Genomic DNA, 19423 nt, shown 5'->3' with positions numbered 1-19423 from the left:
AAGGTCAAAGGTCAAAGAAGTCAAAGGTCAAAATTCTGTGTAGAAGTTTTGAAGCCCTCACCTAGTGCCATCACGTAAAGCAAACGGAATCGAAATCGGGTTAGAAATGGCGAAGGAGTAGCATTTGGTAGCAAAATGTACAATACAGGTCAAAAATCAAGGTCAAAGGTCAAAGAAGTCAAAGGTCAAAATTCTGTGTAGAAGTTTTGAAGCCCTCACCTAGTGCCATCACTTAAAGCAAACGGAATTAAAATCGGGTTACAAATGGCGAAGGAGTAGCATTTTGTAGCAAAATGTACAATATAGGTCAAAAATCAAGGTCAAAGGTCAAAGAAGTCAAAGGTCAAAATTCTGTGTAGAAGTTTTGAAGCCCTCACCTAGTGCCATCACATAAAGCAAACGGAATCAAAATCGGGTAAGAAATGGCGAAGGAGTAGCATTTTGTAGGCAATGTACAATGTAGGTCAAAAATCAAGGTCAAAGGTCAAAGAAGTCAAAGGTCAAAATTCTGTGTAGAAGTTTTGAAGCCCTCACCTAGTGCCATCATATAAAGCAAACGGAATCAAAATCAGGTTAGAAATGGCGAAGGAGTAGCATTTTGAAGCAAAATGTACAATATAGGTCAAAGGTCAAGGTCAAAGGTCACAACTGAAATTCTGTATAGAAGTTTCAAAGCTCCCATGTAGTGCTATCATATAAAGCAAACAGAATCAAAATTGGGTTAGAAATGGCGAAGGAGTAGCATTTTGAACATTTTGATCACACACGGACGCACACACGGACGGACACACGGACGGACGGACGGACGGACGGACACACGGACACACGGACACACACACGTACGGAGCCCGTTTCATAGTCCCCTGCTCGAACTCGTTCGGCGGGGACAACAAGAGTGAATTTGCTGTAATGAGGACCAGCTACCTTCTACCAGAGTATTGTATGTGCTCAAAAACTCTTCACAGACATGCTAGCATGTGAGCTGTTTATGTTAAAGTGCAAATGTTTGCCCAATTGTGACCATCTACAAAATAAATAACATGCAAAATTCATCTTACCCAGCCCAGTGTGAACAGCTGTTGGCAAGAAAATCTTTGGTGTTTATAAAAACTAGAAATTTATGAATCTCAAAAGCGGTGGCCTATGACATACCTGAGCAGAACATCGTGACCAACCAAATACCACAATAATCAGGATGCTATTCAACCTTATTCCCCTCTGTACTGAAAAAAAAAGAAACTATCTCTTTACTTCTCTTTTATCTGGACTGGTTTCTTGTAATGTAGAGAAGGACAATTTGACAAGTATTCTCAGTAAGTTGACAGGGTCATGGAACTCATGAATCTAAAAACATGTGAAGTTTTCATTCCCAAATCTTTAGCTCACAGACCAAAATGAGTTAGTTGATGCTTAAAATCCCAAATGATATGCCTGGGTTTAAAGATAAAGGCCTCTGAAGTTTTGTAATGATAAATCAACTGCATATCATTTTTTCCCCTTTTCTTTTCAACTGCAGATCCCCTGGGTATTCAAAGTACTGGCCAAGGATAGAGACATTGAAATCATTTCTGCCTCAAACTGTTTGTGAGTGTCAAATTTGTAGCACATGCAACACCGGCAAATATGGCAGTTTGCAAGTTTCTAACTGAATTGTTTTGTTTATTTGTTTTTTATTGAGATCATACTGAGAAGGCAACTGATTTAAAGTCCTGAGTAAAGTTTTCAGATACATGTATCTTCCCCAAGAATTTCAAAAATGTTCTCCCGTTTGTTAAAAATGTTTATCATGCCTAGGCACCATATTGTAGCCCCATGATATAATACATATGGCCACACTTCAGAAGCCACTGAAAAACACATAACTCTGAAAAACAAACTCTGCAAATAAACATCTGCAACAAGATTCATTAATGCACCATTAACTCACTCATAAACAAATTTTAATCCAATACACCCACATGAGTGTTGATTGTTTCAATGTACAAGGACTTCTATACCTCCTGTACACTCAAGGGTAGTCAATCAAATCCATGATAGTTTTGAATTTTTTCTGCATGCTGATCACTTATTCAGCACAAATATTAGACATGCGCTCTTGGAACATGTGTTTGCACTGTCAAGGCATTGTTGGTGTTCTAACTAAGCATTGCACCTTGTGGCGGTTGAGTTTGGTGTCTCATGTTCGGTAAATTCACCATCACCTCTCGGCCGGCAAAGGTGATGTCACCGATGCACATCAAATCAGGCACAAAATTTGATGCTTATCAGGGAAGGTGTCGTAATTCTCGCACTCGTATGTGACCAATCGCTCCTTCTATAACAGCGACAACATCCAAGCTAACAGCCTGAAATCTAACTCTGGGGGGCCCGCCTTGCTGATCGATATGTCAAATCGACTGTCAATGTTGCCGCTGCGCTCTCATTAAAGTTGAGGGGTGGATGGATAGGAGTGCAAACTAAACCCTCTTAGCATCCATCAGGGCAAGCAGGGAGATTCGTATCTCTTGGAAGTCGGGTATGATTGGAAGACTAAGGGTTGCGACAACATGACCATTTTCACAAGATCTGGCTGTGGCATTAACTCCCCTGACACCCTTATTACTTCCTTCCTTCCTTCCTTCCTTCCTTCTTTCTTTCAGCCCTTCCCAAGTTACAATCACATGAAGTGGACAAAGATAAAAACATTCATCAGCAGATTTAAATCTATGCTTGTTTGACTGCTACCCTTGACTTCTGAGAATCATGACCAGAGCGCATATGACTTGCTATTAACCCAATTCCTACTTACGAGTCTGATATCCACAAATACTGTGCACAGTACCCAAACAGATTCTAATATGTATTCAATACATAATAATGACACCATTGCCAGAACACTCTCATAAGGTTCCAGACATTAAAACTGGAAAAAAAAAATATAATAAAATGATCCCGCCAAAAGTGAACAATTTGAATAAAAAATGAAGAATATTTAGAAATTTAAATCTCATAACAATTTAATGTAGATTTTTACTCTGGTGTTTTTAATCAGCCTATCACATTAAAGATTGCTTTATACATTTTTATCTAAACTTCAAGCAGAAATGATCAAACCTGTGGTATCTGGTGGTAACTTTTCTTACCAGTTTGTGGGAGACTTTGGAAATAAAGGGTAACAAGCTATTATATACCACATGATAACATATGACCCTGGAGATCAAATTCATATATATCACAAGAAAAAAAAAAAGAGATTTGATGCTTAACAAGTTTTTCTTGTCAATTAAAAATAATACTTGTGACATAATATCTATTCACATGAGTTTGACCATGTACTCAGGGACAAAAATCTAATGGTCTATCTGTTGTATATACTGTTCCTACTACAATTACTCTACCAATAGTGATATGATGACAGCAATAATAATATGATGATGAAAATATAAAAATGATCATAGAAATAACTAGAGTAACATCATCACACAGTATTCAAGAACTGGGTACTTTTTGGAAGCAGTTCTTATTTCTTTAAAGGACAAGTCCACGTTCATATACATAAGGATTGAGAGAATGCAGCAATATTAGTAGAACACATCAGTGAAAGTTTGAGGGAAATTGGACAATCCGTTCAAAAGTTATGAATATTTCAAGTATCTGCGCAGTCACTGCTGGAAGAGAAGACTACTACAGTGTATGATGTCACATGCGTACAACTATAAAAGGAAAATAAAAAGAGAATTTCACAAAACTTTACTTTTTTAATAAAGTGCACATTTCTTCGACTTGCTACTGATGTATGTTAAGGGTAATATTATTTCCCCTGCCTTCTGAAAGAGAGAAGCCGAGTGTTCTTTTGTTATGTGAGAAAAATGGAAATATGTTGAATTTTCTTTATTCTTTCTTTATATCATTGTACTCATGTGACATCACAAGCTATAGTGGTCTTTTCATCCAGCCATGACTGAGCAGAAACTTCAAAAATTCATAAATTTTTAACGGATTGTCCGATTTTGCTCAAACTCTCACTGATGTGTTCTACTAATATTGCTGCATTCACTCAACCCACATGTCTATGAAGGTGAACTTGTCCTTTAAAGAAGACAGCAATAATACATGATATTGGCAATAAAAAATATAACAGTATCATCATCATCATCATCATCATCATCATCATTGTGACTTTCATTATCACCAACACAGGTAATATTGTCATTATGCTGGTAAGTACAGGTGACGTCTATTCTCATCCCCACCTCTGTGCAGCAATTTGTGGTGTATGGCAGTTCATCTTTCTCCGGATCTTCGTCATTTGTGAGGGTGTGTGTGTTGGTGGGTGAGGCCGGGATACCATCCTGCAGCACAGGTGGAAAATGAATGGAGAGTGAATAAGGAGTCTTGTTAATCACATCAACAGATGTACATGTACCACAGAAGTCAAGGACACATATGGCGATGGTCAATGGGCCAGCGTCCTCATTATTTCAAATCAATAGATATTTTCTTCCCGGGGACCAGATAATGAGCTTTTCAATTCACCTGTTTCTGCTTGATGCCTATCAGTATTTGAACAGCTTAATTCTAAAGGGATGGTATAGTTTTGATCGAGATGGGGCTTCAGGTTTCCAACAATTTTGTGAAATAATGACAAATCTGTTATGAAATATGAAAGAGCAGTCAATTCTATGAGGAATTCAAAGTTTATTTGATGAAAATTGGTTATTTTGAAATAGCTGAGATTTCCCCCCCCCCAAAAAAAAGAGGTCTTGATAAAAGGTGAGACCCAATTGTTATTAAGCCCACTTTGTTTTTCTTTGTTTTTGAATATCTCAGCCATTTCAAAACCAATTTCCATCAAATAAACTTTGAATTCCTCTGATAACTTTTAAATGCTCTTTAATACTTCACTGGAGACTTCTTCTTACCTCAAAAAAACTTAAAATCTGAATCCCCCATCTCTCAACCCATGCTATACCATCCCTTATATACATTTTGCTGATTTGTACTCCCGAGCAAGTGCCTTGTTGACAGGGACATAGTTGGTTGAAAAATATGCATTAAGTCTTGAGCTTTCTTTTCTTTTCTCTCTTTTTTGTCTACATACAGTACAAGAATTGATGGTTTTGCATCGCATTGCAAAAATATATTTTTCAAAACCGTTGATTTCAGGTGTGTGTGAACAGGACTTCAGGAACAAGAACAGAAAGTTCAGCTGTGGAGCCAGCAAACCCCTGAATGTCGAGTGAGTGAGAGAGTTTCGATGGAGGGTTGGGCTGGGAAGCATCTGATCTGAACTGTTGGTGGAAACATGTGATAGTGACATTTTGATCATGATCTTTTAACCCACCTTCCGGCACTGATCTCATTTATATCTTCCTCCTCTTTTTCTCTCTCTCTATTTTTTGAGGACTGTAACTGTTGAGATATCTTCTATTTGCCTTCCTAACAGTAGACGCATATATTTCAATGCTCTTACACTGCGCGGAATCGTGGTGTTCTTTTCATCTCGAACATATTACAGGCAGAATCAGACATTTGGAGCATGTATCTGGAGCAAGTGTTGGTGTTAAACTCAGTAGAACAGGAATATTTTCTCCTTTCATGCAATTCAAAATTCAGCACTTACATGTTATACGTATGTACTTTTATATACTTGTAAAAGTAAGATGTATTTGCGGCATGAAATTTTCGCAAATTGTTAGTGACATCCAATGCATACAGAGAAAATTAGAACTTTCGTGTGCATTTTGATTTTGCAAATCTTGGCTCACACAAAATTATAATGCACACAGAAATTTCTGATTTTCGGTATAACTGATATCAACTGTAGCTTTTATTCCCCCCCCCCCCCCCCTCCCCAGTCATTTCCGGTCTCTGTGTTGTGACACTCAGGTCTCTGTGTTGTGACACTCAAAATGTGTTAGGATACACCTCCATTCCTCTGGCGGTTTTGCGGCAAACTGCATCGCCACATCTGATTCAGCACGAAACGTTGAACTCCCCTTTACTACAATAAAAACAAACAGGCATGACCACCCACATACGTTTTCATTCATGGCTATTATATGTTTCATTTCATCCTGAGGTTTGAGAAATTAGTTTCCCATTGTTACACCACAACAAAACACTTCCCTCATCATTTTATCTACCACATCCACAGAGACCACTTTTTTTGCTGTATATCTCTGCAATAGGAAATGTACACAGTTTCTCTTTCTCTTCCCTGCGGATATATCATTTGTCTGTTCATCAACACTAACCAATTTCCTTCATATGATCATTCTGTAATGTCTAATACTAGGATGCATGCTGGGCAAATGAATCACTTTATTCCCCTTTCACACTAATTTCAAAGCACTTGTTTTTATAATGTTTATTATATGAGCCCATTTCTCATCGTTTTGCCAATCTCATCTGTGAAAAAAAAAAATGCTTTGTTAGTCTGAATGCTTCATGTTTGGCCAATCCTGGTACAGCACGGTGTTTTCCAATTGTGTTTTGCTTGATTCTGGGAGAGTATTCATAGCATGAATTAATTGCTCGATCTTTAACTCACGGTTTAAAAGAGGAAATGCCAAGCTTGACACTTCCACCACTGTAACAGTGCATTCACACACAACAATTACCAGTTTTTGCATCACTATACGAAATCAAGTTTAACTGTCCCTGTTTACATGTGTACATCAAAACAAAACAAAACAGCACAAAACAAAACAATTACATAGCTGCAAATTAATCTTTAGACTGCACATGCTAACAATGAACAGAGCACGACACAAAGTTTCAGTTTCAGTTCTAGCAAGTTTTTCACTTTCAGTAAGTCTCCACTTGTATAAAACACAAATAAGTATGACAATATCAAACAAATTCACAAATCATGGACATATAAACAGGAGCTCTCAGTACATAATCAGGTGAATAATACATATATTTCATGAAGACAAATCTTTAATTATAAAGGTGGAGGAGACCGTTGTCAATAAGCAAATCGCTTGATGCTGATAGCGTTATTTAGTGGGATTTTTATGTCTACACTGTAGGCAAAAGTCTTGAGATTTGCATTTCGCTAATTCGCGTCAGCGCCAAAATCCCACTTTTGGTAGTGCTTGGCAACCACAGGCATACAAATCTGTTCTGGAATTCTGCCAACAATTTGGGTTGTCTCTGAAATCCCTGGCTATGGTAGAGATATTATTCATGATGTATGACTTTGCCTGACAGCGTGGGATTATATTCAGACATGTTGCAAAATCCGACTGAGAAAATCAGCTGATTGCCATGGCAACAGAAACCAGCTGATCACCATGGCAACAAAAACCAGGCTGGAGTTGAAAATGTGGCATGTGATGATGTGAACTTTTAGCCTTTCAGCCTTGCAAATATGCCATCTGTGGTTAAGTGCTAGAATTGCCAGAAATGTGGGATTTTCTCTCAAATTGGTTCATTGTGCTATCATACATTTTGTACATGTATCATAGATCAATACAAGTTCAAAGCTCTCCCCTTACCATGTACATTGTATGCTTGCTATCTCAGTAAAATGAACAATCTGCGATATACTTGAAATGAACTTAAGTGCTTGTACCCCATATGTAAGCCTATTCCCCCCCCCCCCATTTTCCACAAATAGCATCATTTTGCTTTTAACCCCTTGAGGACGGACTGATTTTGCTACGACACGCATTTCCCATAGACACCTGCCAGAGTATACTCGGGACTCGTCTTCAACGGGTTAAATTAACGACTAAAGAAAGTGATATTTGTAAACATTTGTTGCCATTACATACTCCTTGATCTTTACAATAGCAGAATCTATATGGGCAGGAGAGTATGATAATCATTCAAATACTGGAAACTTAACTATTTTCTAAATATGAATGTATAATCATGCATATCATCCTCCATTTACTTGTAACTGAACCTTTGTGAGTGATGAGGAATTGATGGGATGAATTAGATAATTTCTAGTCATATTCCATGAAATATCATTGCACGAGCTTTATGTTGCCATGGTTACCATCCTTCTTTATCAAAGAAACTTTATATCAATGTTGCAGAGTACTGACAATTGTTGAAATCAATGGTTCACATACAAGTTTAAAATGTAGTAACAGTCATTTGTACATCCTCTTAAAGGGGCATTCCGGACGATTTTCATAATTTCACATTATGTAGTTCATAAATCGACAGCTCCATGTATAGATTCGTGGAATTTATTGTGGTCCTTGAGCAGAGAAACCAATAAATTGAAAATCTTAAACAAATTACACTGAATAGTGTTGATGACATCAGAGCCTCATATATTTCAGAAATGTAGAATTGTAATTCCATTACAATACCGCTTGCTCAACAAGTTCACCTGTGAAAAATCATTGCATGCCTTCTTCTTTTGTTCTGCTTCCTTGAGCCCCAACTCACACATTCTTATGGTGAGGCTGCGATGTCATCATCCTTGTTCATTGCAATTCGTTATAGATTTTGAAAACATTCTCATTCCTCATCCCAATCACTATAAATTCTGAAACTCTGTACTCAGTTTAACTAATTTATAGTTCTTCAAGTGTAAAAATCTGAAAATCATCCGGAGGTCCCCTTTAATGTTAATGTTCTGCAAAAGCTAACTGGTCTTTGCTAAAGAGCAGGTACATTGTATAAGTTGTGTATTTTGAAAACCCCATGAATGCATAAATTCAAAAGTGAATAGATGACATAACAGTCAGAGGTAGTCTTAAATGAATCTTTCACATTTACAACTAAATTACATGTAAGATTGAATTGCTGATGTATAGCAGAGATGAATGTTATATTTGTCAAAAATGACAAAAAATACCCCATACCACTCACACACTAATCTAAAACCATTAGTGCTTTACGACATCAAAACGGCAAGCTTGGTTGTGCAAGTTTGCTACAAGAACAGCAAGGCTCAGTTTATGCAGGTGAAATGAATGAATGAAAGCTTTCATGGCAGCCACAGAAAAAGTGAATGGTTTCTTGCCGGGGTGCACTCAATACAACTGCATCCCGTTGTCATGGAAATCTACTTTGTTCTTGGCAATATGTCATCCCTTCATATTATTGGTACTAATACCATTCTATCACTATTATATTTCTTTCTGCTTCCCCATTAGTCTCACATAAAGTGCTTGCTGTCTCTCACAACATTCATTTTTTTTTTTACTCCTCCCTTGCAAAGCACTGACTGCATCTCTAAACATTCTTCCACCAAGCAACAGCAGCAGAGCAACCGACGTTCTTACAGGAGACCGAGGACCGGTAGTTCCGACATGCAGGTGTCACGCTGAACTTCCTCTGGCACCTCTTGCAGCTGGAATAATTTTTTGAGTACTCCCAAGTAAATCCTGCTTTACACCGGTAGGCAAACATCCCCCCTCCCCCTATTCTTCCCACGTGCATGTGCACTTGGGTTGATGTTTGGTATAAACACCATGGTGCTCCACTGTGCCCTTCTGCCTTACCCCCTTCTTTCCATCTTTCCAACAATTGCCTGAGGGTATGACCTTACCCTTGGCTACCTACTCAGATTCATCATCTTTTTTGTATGTCCACACATTCACCCAGCCCCTACCCCCTCTTTCAGCACTACCACAAAAATCCTGCCAATACAAATTTCTTTCTGTATTCTTTTCATTTTTCCCCCTTCAGCTTTTTAAGATTAAGTCTAATGTTCCAATTCTTACTGCCTCGCTCTGCCAATCCTGATTTTGATCGCTATTCTTGTCATTCTTTATCTGGATTATGTTGCCTTGAAGGCTACAAGCTGTTAAGCCTTGGTTTACTAAAAGACGAGGAACAATACATAAGAAGACATGGGGAAATAGCTGGCAGACCTCTGTAATGTTATTGGACGTTGACATTTATTCAATTTCCCCGCTCCTAATCAAAGAAATCAGACGAACACGATTCTTGCACTAATGGCTTTAATGCGATACACCCACTCGCTCCGAGATTCTGGCAGCGTCCAAAAATAGTCGCCACAGATTGACGTGGGGCAGGCAAACGATTGAGTAAAATGTCAGACAGATTTGGTAAAACGTGCCTAAATGGGACATGATGATGGAATCTAGAGCGTCATAATATGCAATCACTCGCTTGCTGACATTTCACGTCCTTCTTCGCGTGTGAGTGACCGCAAGGAAGTGAAGATCCAGTCCATCATGTGCCGCTCTGTAGCCTCTGTGCGCGGTGCTTCCATCAAGCGCATTATTACACCTCGGGCAGTTTGCGCATCTTGGAGTGTTTGATGTTCCTAAATTGCACGGTATTAACAGTACACTCCCTGGTTACCTCGTAACTTCTTACAGTAGATTATCATTTAAATAATCTTTTTTTTCCTTTTTTGTCCACACAACCCATTCAAAGCTGCATGGCATCAACTCGATAGTACAAACACATTTCTCCTCTCAAAAGAATAGGCAAATTTACCCTTGAATTGGGAGGACATTATAAGAAAGTTCTACAATTCTTTGCAATTACAAACACATATACTCATGGAGAAACTATTTATGTAATCTATTTCACAAAATGTATGCTAATGCTAACTGACTTATCCAAGTTACTGAATAGAAATTTGAAATTTGCCATGAAATGGGAGGGGGGGGGGGTTGCCTCTGAACTTAAACTCACCAAGATAACAATGTTTCTGTTGAAGAAATTACTATTCCTTACTATTTCCTATACATTTCTATGATATATTTCAAAAGTAAAACCATGTAACCACACTGTGTCATACATGGACCAATGCAATGATTAATATCCAGCTCAAAGCAATAAAACATCACAGCTCACATCTGCCACATCTGTAACTATGGCAAAGATCAAACACTAACGAATCACTCTGGGATCATCTAAGCTGTTGCCACGGCAGTCATGATAATGACTTCAAACATTAAGAATTTGATTACAACAATCTATTAGATTTTTGAAACTGTTCCTGAAGTCTTTTCTGGCAGGAAACATACCAAGTGTGCAATACAAACATCTAGGCATACTCTTTAGCTTGGTCCTTGTAAAATGTATGAAAGAATGTATCCAAACATTGCATTGAGCTTCAAACATTAAGAATTTGATTACAACAATCTATTAGATTTTTGAAGCTGTTCCTGAAGTCTTTTCTGGCAGGAAACATATCAAGTGTGCAATACAAACATCTAGGCATACTCTTTAGCTTGGTCCTTGTAAAATGTATGAAAGAATGTATCCAAACATTGCATTGAGCAATTCAGTGAAGTTGAAACCAGAGAAACAAAGATTGTGATAGTCATCAACAATAATTGTTAACAATCTATTACTTAGTATTATTTTTCTGACCTGTCACACAAAATCTTGTAGAATCAATACACATTAGACACCCTTCCTTGCAGCAGTATCAAATGGGACAGTTGCGAGATATCATCATTCTCACTGTACATTTCATTAATCATCACCTGTACCTGACGGAAAATAAAACGTGTCACCTGCAATTAACCATATGTGACCCTGCATCACAAAACGAACAAAAGTCGCAAAACATGGATTTTCAGTTAAGGGCAGATTCTGAAAGAGCAGACTCTAAGCTTTAAAATGATGTATAACTCCACTCAAATGGACTCCCCTAACCTATCTAAATATTGGAAAGAAAGCACACACTCTGGAAAAGTGTGAACTGAGAAAAGAGGCTCTGAAGTACAGGGTCTATTCAAGAGTGTTTAATCCTTATGTAGCTGTGCCAGCTGTGTGATGAAAGGGACAAAACACAGGATGTAAACCATTAGAGCAACAACAATGAAGGGATTATTGGATTAAGCTGAAATTGAGCATGCTCTATTTACACATTCTGTCCCTGATTAATGCTAACTTTCAAAGCAGTAGCATTATACATTCAAAAGATATTAGACTTGGAAGTGAGGATTGTGCTAACGATTTCAAGACATGAAAAAGGACCTCAAAGCTATCCCTGATCATTCTACGCTCCCCTCAAAAAGAGTTATAGAAAAACTGCTGAAACACACTTTCCCATTCGTGTTATGATCCCAAACTAAAGAATAATGTAGTTGTAAGAAGGATAGTTCTTTCAGAAAATATGAAAAACTTATCATTGACTCGGTTGACCCATTCCATCTTTTTTGAGTCCTCACGTAAAATCAAAGGCTGCGACTTTTTGTTTGTTTTGTGGTGTACGGTCACGTGTGTTCAACTCGTTTTCATCCATAACATGATATATATGCAGCTACACTGACTCTTGCCATTTGGGGTATCCATTATCATTTGAGGTGTGATTGCTTTGAACTTTGACCCTCAAATGTTTTGACACATATCATCTATCAACTTTCTTTTACCACTGGGGCTCATGTTTAAGGCCATCCATGATGGGTTCTCTGTGGTCTTACCCCTGTTCAGACGCAAGCCAGTTTATACCAAAACACGATAAAGAAATGTATAAAGAATCATTGTAAAGCCGACAGACGGTTCAGACGCTAATCTCGACGGCTCTGGAAAACGTCGTATAGATGTGCAGTTTCTTAATGCGCATGCTGTTATGGTCATGAGTGACAGGTATAGGGTCACCGTTTGTCCGCCCAGTTATACCGTTCTGTGGTCCGCGTATGTTCAGACGCACAATGGACATGATGGAACGCTGATTCGTAAATCGAGTTCTATTTCAAAACCATGCTCTGACCGTCGTTTCGCTATAAGTCATTTCGTTATACGTCGTTTTGTTAGTCAGCATTCAGACGTATAAATTCATTGTATTGCTATACCGTTTTGGTGTAGCTACGTACCGTTCAAGTATAAAATGTTGGCATCTGAACACCCTGTTAGTTCTGAGGGAAGCAGCTTTCACAATGCCAGTAAAGTGATATCTACAGTACCTCAAGCCCTGGATCTGGGTCAAAACCTTGAGGGGGTCACACTTCTCCCTATATCAACTCATTTCATCGCTGTTGATGTAAAGTGAAAGTATCCCTTGAAATTATGCCATGCAAGCTAGATCAAGCGCTCATAATTCAAATGCAATGTTGGCCTATAATTGTTGCAGTGTCAATTAAATGTTGAGATATCTTAAAGACTACATGTGTGCAATACAGTGGTGCATACACTTACTACTCCACCCAGCTCCCAATGGGAAAATGCATGATAAAATGTTATGAAAAAAAAAAAATTCTGAATTTGTTTGAAAAGGGATACTGCATGGTAGTAGAAATTTTAACACATCGCACTTTTGTCACATGTCGCATAGTATATTCCTTCTAACCCCCTTAAAAGCAAATAAACTAACTCTGACTGAGATGAAATAGATGTAGAAATAAATCACAGCAATACAAATCATTTTGCAAACTCCACATCCCATTCCCATCCATCTGCCCTTTCACTTCTCAAAAATGTTAAACATGATATTCTCATAGCTCAAATTTAGACAATCCTGTCAAATTGTAACCAGAGATGATCCATTTTCAAAATCTCTGCCTGCATTAAGATTAATTCCCACGGCATGAACATCTTGGCATATCATGACCTCATCTTTTGACCTCTGACCCCAATGTCAAGCATCATACCCTAGATCAAATCTTCCCTCTCTTTATTCCACATTAAGTACTTTACCTTTCAGCAGCCTGTGAAAGTGCATATAATACCACTCTAGGAGTGGCTGGTACTAAATATTCCTATCTCTGTTTTTAATACAAGGTTAACAAGGCATATCCAATTAAGAAACATGAACACTGTAACTTATAAATCAATGAATGTACCCTGTGCACAAAATTTGGTTTGTAGCAGCACGCACCACTCGCACATTCTGGACACACTCTGATGTCATGCACATTCCAAAGTCTTCAAAAAGAAACAGATCCATTTGTTTGCAGGTGTTACATTAAACACACACACACACACACACACACACACACCAAAAGAAAACAGGCAAAAACAAACGATATGTCTATGACACTGTGCTTTGGGGTTGCAAGCAAAACTTAACAAAGTCTATAAAAGCTATTTATGAAGTACATGTATGTAATTAATCTCCATACAATCACTTAAAGGACAAGTTCACCTTCATAAACATAAGGATTGAGAGAATGTAGCAATATTAGTAGAACACATCATTGAAAGTTTGAGGAAAATCAGACAATCCGTTCAAAAGTTATGAATTTTTGAAGTTTTTTTGCAGTACCCGCTGGATGAGAAGACTACTGCAGTGTATGAATAACTTAGATGTCACATGCGTACAACAATATAAGGAAAATATAAAGAGAATTTCACAAAATTCCATCTTTTGAAAAAAGTACACATTCCCCTGACTCATTACCGATAAATGTTATGGGTAATATTATTCCCCCTGCCTTTAGAAAGAGGCAAGTCAATTGCTCTTTTATTATGCGAAAAAAGTGAAAATATGTTGAATTTTCTTTTATATTGTCTTCATACTGTTGTACGCAACGTCCTCGCCAGGCGTTTTACGCGTGGCGGGCGCGCCACGCGTAAATTGTGGCAGCCAATTTTGCGCCACGCGTAAATTGTGGCGACCAATTTTGCGCCACGCGTAAATTTGGACTACCACGCGTAATTTTCAGAGTTCTTGTTATCTTCCTTCCCCTTTTTGTAATGTTTCCCATTTAAAGAAAATATATATATCTTTTGCAGTTTCCTTCGAACGCATGCTCGACAGTTACTTGCTCGGCGCTCGCTTTTCGGCTAGATCGTCGATCGTGTGCGATGTACCCGCACGCGGTCCATTACCGATTCCACTTTGCTTGCCAGCATACGCAGGTGTACAGTGAGCGCAGTATTATACCACGTTCACCAAGATTCCGGTGCAGAAAATTTACGGGCGCTTCTCTCCGATCACTGTGAGTTGCCACTGTTACTACACGTGTACGCGCGCAATCCCCGGAGCAGCAGATCGCAGATCGAGCCATGTGCGAGTGATCCAGCAACCAAAGCTGCCGATGTTTGCAAGCACAAACTAGTATTGTACTCAGCAGCTCTAAAATTCTTTTTTTTTTTTATTTCATACGTTTCAACCTCCTTTTTTTCGGATGTTTGTCTTTACTTTTGGAAATGAACAGCGGTATCAAACAATCGGCTCCGTAAGATGCTAAAATTAATGTCGGATGACCTCTTTGACGTTTAGAAATGAATAACAATAATATTCAACTCCCTACGATGATAAAACAAATGTCTGATGTTTGCTCTTATGTTTGAAGGTAGATAGCAATAACATTCAGCTCCGGAAGATGCTAAAATAAATGTCAGATGAGTGCTTTTACGTTCGGAAATGAACAGCGGTAACAATCGGTTCCATACGATGCTAAGATAACTGTCGGATGTTTGCTTTTAAATTTCGAAACGAATAACAGTAACATTTAGTTGCGTTCGGTGGTATATTTAATGGTTGATGTTTGCTTTGACGTTCGGAAATGAATAACAATAGTGTTCAACTCCGTATAGATGATAAAATGAATGCCGGAAATTTGTTTTTACGTTCAAAGGTATAAATAACAATAAAATTTAGCTCCGTAAGAAGCTAAAATAAATGTCAGATGAGTGCTTTTACATTCGGAAGTGAATAGCAGTAATATTCTGCTCCATATGATGCTAACATAACTGTCGTATGTTTGCTTTTAAATTTCGAAATGAATAACAGTAACGTTCAGCTGCGTTTGATGATAAAGTAAATATCTGATGTTAAAATTAATGTCGGATGACCTCTTTGACGTTTAGAAATGAATAACAATAATATTCAACTCCGTACGATGATAAAACAAATGTCTGATGTTTGCTCTTATGTTCGAAAGTAGATAGCAATAACATTCAGCTCCGGAAGATGCTAAAATAAATGTCGAATGTTTGCTTTGACGTTCGGAAATGAACAGCGGTAACAATCGGTTCCATACGATGCTAAGATAACTGTCGGATGTTTGCTTTTAAATTTCGAAACGAATCAACAGTAACATTTAGTTGCGTTCGGTGGTATATTTAATGGTTGATGTTTGCTTTGACGTTCGGAAATGAATAACAATAGTATTCAACTCCGTACGATGATAAAATGAATGCCGGAAATTTGTTTTTACGTTCAAAGGTATAAATAACAATAAAATTTAGCTCCGTAAGAAGCTAAAATAAATGTCAGATGAGTGCTTTTACGTTCGGAAGTGAATAGCAGTAATATTCTGCTCCATATGATGCTAAAATAACTGTCGTATGTTTGCTTTTAAATTTCGAAATGAATAACAGTAACGTTCAGCTGCGTTTGATGATAAAGTAAATATCTGATGTTAAAATTAATGTCGGATGACCTCTTTGACGTTTAGAAATGAATAACAATAATATTCAACTCCGTACGATGATAAAACAAATGTCTGATATTTGCTCTTACGTTCGAAAGTAGATAGCAATAACATTCAGCTCCGGAAGATGCTAAAATAAATGTTGAATGTTTGCTTTGACGTTCGGAAATGAATAACAATAATATTCAACTCCGTACGATGATAAAATAAATGCTGGATGTTTGCTTTTACGTTCGAAAGTAAATAGCAATAACATTCAGCTCCGGAAGATGCTAAAATAAATGTTGAATGATCCCTTTGACGTTCGGAAATGAATAGCAATACTGTTTAACTCCGTATGATGATTAAATAAATGTCGGATGTTTGCATTCACTTTCGAAAGTAAATAGCAATAACATTCGGATCCGGAAGATGCCAAAATAAATGTCAGATGACTGCTTTTACGTTTGGAAGTGAAAAGCAGTAACATTTGGCACTGTACGATGCTGAAATAATTGTCAGATGATTCATTTTACTTTCGGATGCGGGCAACAGTAACATTCGGCTCCGTACGATAATAAAATAAAATAATGTCGAATGTTTGCTTTTGAATTTGGAAATGAATATAACGGAAATATTCTGCTCCGTACATGCTAAGATAAATTACAGATTGTTGCTTTTACATTTGGAAATGATTAACGGTATCAATCGGCTCAGTTAGACGCTAAAATAAATAACGGATGTTTCCTTTCACGTTCGGAACTGAATAAGGATAACATTCTGCTCTGTAAGAAGCAAAAATGAATGTCGGTTGTTTGCTTTTACATTTGAAAATGATTAACGGTATAACATTCGGCTCTGTAAGGTGCTAATACTTAATAAAATAAATGTTGGATGATTGCTTTTACAATCAGAAATGAATAACGGTAACTTTCGGCTATTTACAATGCTAAAACAAATGTCGGATGTTTACATGTTAATGTCTACAAAATAATGCTCCCAATTTCTCATTTCAAACATAAGTTTTGACCACCTAAATAGGCATCAACTTGTATAACAATCTATAAACCTATGTTAAATCTTAGAACTCAGAATAAGCCATACATTTTTATATATAGGCTTTTTTTTATTTTATTTGATTTTAAACATCATCATTTTCCCAAGTATTCCAGTTTCTTTTCCCATGATTGAAATCAGACTGTCTGCCATAACCATGATTGCTAAATGTCTCGCTGTGTGTGGATGTGCCGATGTGCGAGACACGTGCCATGTGCTCTTGCCTTGTTTGAGGCTACTTCAAGTTCAATGAATCGAATGCGCTTTATGGCTTGATTGCGGTAACAGTTTACATTCGATACGAAGAAATCGTCATGTCTTGTACGAGCAAAAACAAAACCAAACAAAAACAAGCAAGCAAACAAACAGACAAGACATAACAAAACAAGAAACAAACAAATGTTGATAGCCAAATCATCTCCGTATATAGTGGACCGTCACAGTTCATAGGTGAAATTCTTTCAAACTTCAAAGTAATACACAGTTTTGATGAGCCTGAAATTGTCGTGATTTTACTGTCTAATCGGGTAGTGGCTGCATATCACATACTCGTAGTGAATTTCTGTCAGCAATCGAGACGTGTCCTTTCATAATTATTGTCTTTCTGTGTAAATCGAGTGATTAATCAATCCCTTTCTATAGTTCAGGAACATCTAAAATAATCAAGTATTATCCCGGATTATGATCGACTGTTCGATGCTTCTACTATGGGCCAAAAGAAAGACTAAATTAATAGAATCATGATCCTTGTAATGATTCCTTTAATTCTGCTCTCGAGCTAGTTCTTCGATCGATATTTCCATGCTATTTACACTCTGTTTATTAACAGAACTCTAGTGCGCGCATTCTTTCGTCTTGCACCTGCGTCAAGCACCTGGTTTTGTGGAAATTTCTGCAAGGGGGGGGGGGGGGTGTCAAGCGTATTCGATCCGAAGAGACTGCATGCTTATACAATCTTTCGCTTCTATTTGTTGTCGTATTTCCCCCTTATTTTCTTTGCTGACAATCAACAGTTAGATTGAACTTTACGAAGGTTGCTAGCACGTGGTTCTTTTTGTTGTGAGGGAGACATGTACATAATTTTTATTTTCATCATTCATTGGAGGGGAAATACAGCAAAAGAGGGAGACAAGAAATAAGACGAAGACGTATGCATGTTCTCCTAAATTGCGTGATCTTTGAAGTTTACTATATGATATGATGGAAAAATAGACGAAAGAATAAAATGTGATGCAAACCTACACTTTATTACTTGATAAGTACTAACGATTATAAACGAAATCATAATTTCGGACTCTATAAATGCCACATTTTAGTGACATAAAGCGTTGATATAGTGTGATGTCACGGACTCTGCGATCAGTTCGTTCCACTCATACTTTCTTCTTTTAAATCATTTTCGACGCAAGAAAGCTTTGATAAAACGCAGCTTTCATATAGCGGGATGCCGGGCTTCTGTTATATCTTGTTGCACCGATATTTTCGTCTTATTCTATTTTTCTTCAAATCAGTGTAATCCTTGAAATAAATATAAAAAAAAACTTAATATAGCGCAAAAGAAAGTATGAAAGCAATGCAAACCCTCACTTTATTAAGTGATAAGTATCCACAATATTGTCATAAAAGAATAGATAATTTCGGAGATATTTTTGAAGTCACATTTAGTGCGACGCTGCTGACTCTGCGCTCAGTTCGTTCCACTAATACTTTCTTCTAAATTGCGCGACTCTTGACATAAAAAACACAAAGGAAATTATATAAATGCGATTGAAATATATGCTTTAGTTACGTGATAAATATCAACAATCATGTCATGAAAGAATAGAATTTCGGCCACTTAAGTCACTTCACAGAGACGTTTAGTTAAACTACATGCAGAGCTGATAGAGCATGGATGCTGCTTCGTTACGACAGTTGCACTATTTTTTTCTTCATCATCTTCGTTTTCTTTCCACATTCTTCTAAATAGCGTGACTTTTTTAAGAACAGAAAAAAAAATGAGACGAAAGGAAATAGTGCACAGATGCAAACTTTCACTTTAGTTACATGATGAATAACAACAATTATGTCATTGTATGATGAAAGAAAACATAATTTCGGGCACTGGAAGTCACATTTTCAGCACC

General features: G+C 37.5%; 1 protein-coding gene across 1 annotated transcript in view; it reads right to left on the bottom strand.

The window, feature by feature from the left end:
* Positions 1-19423, bottom strand: part of LOC139739858 (solute carrier family 28 member 3-like) — a 66083-nt gene that overhangs the window by 35673 nt on the left and 10987 nt on the right. The window contains exon 2 of the mRNA XM_071650459.1: positions 4233-4331. Coding sequence (XP_071506560.1) covers positions 4233-4331 — 99 coding nt within the window. The remainder of the gene's footprint in view (positions 1-4232; positions 4332-19423) is intronic.

Source organism: Diadema antillarum, unplaced genomic scaffold, assembly GCF_040938485.1.
Source record: "Diadema antillarum isolate AM-2024a unplaced genomic scaffold, OU_Dant_1.0 seq00000821_RagTag, whole genome shotgun sequence".
Taxonomy (NCBI): domain Eukaryota; kingdom Metazoa; phylum Echinodermata; class Echinoidea; order Diadematoida; family Diadematidae; genus Diadema; species Diadema antillarum.
Note: the sequence above shows the minus strand (reverse complement) of the source record. Positions and strands in the feature narration are given on the sequence as shown.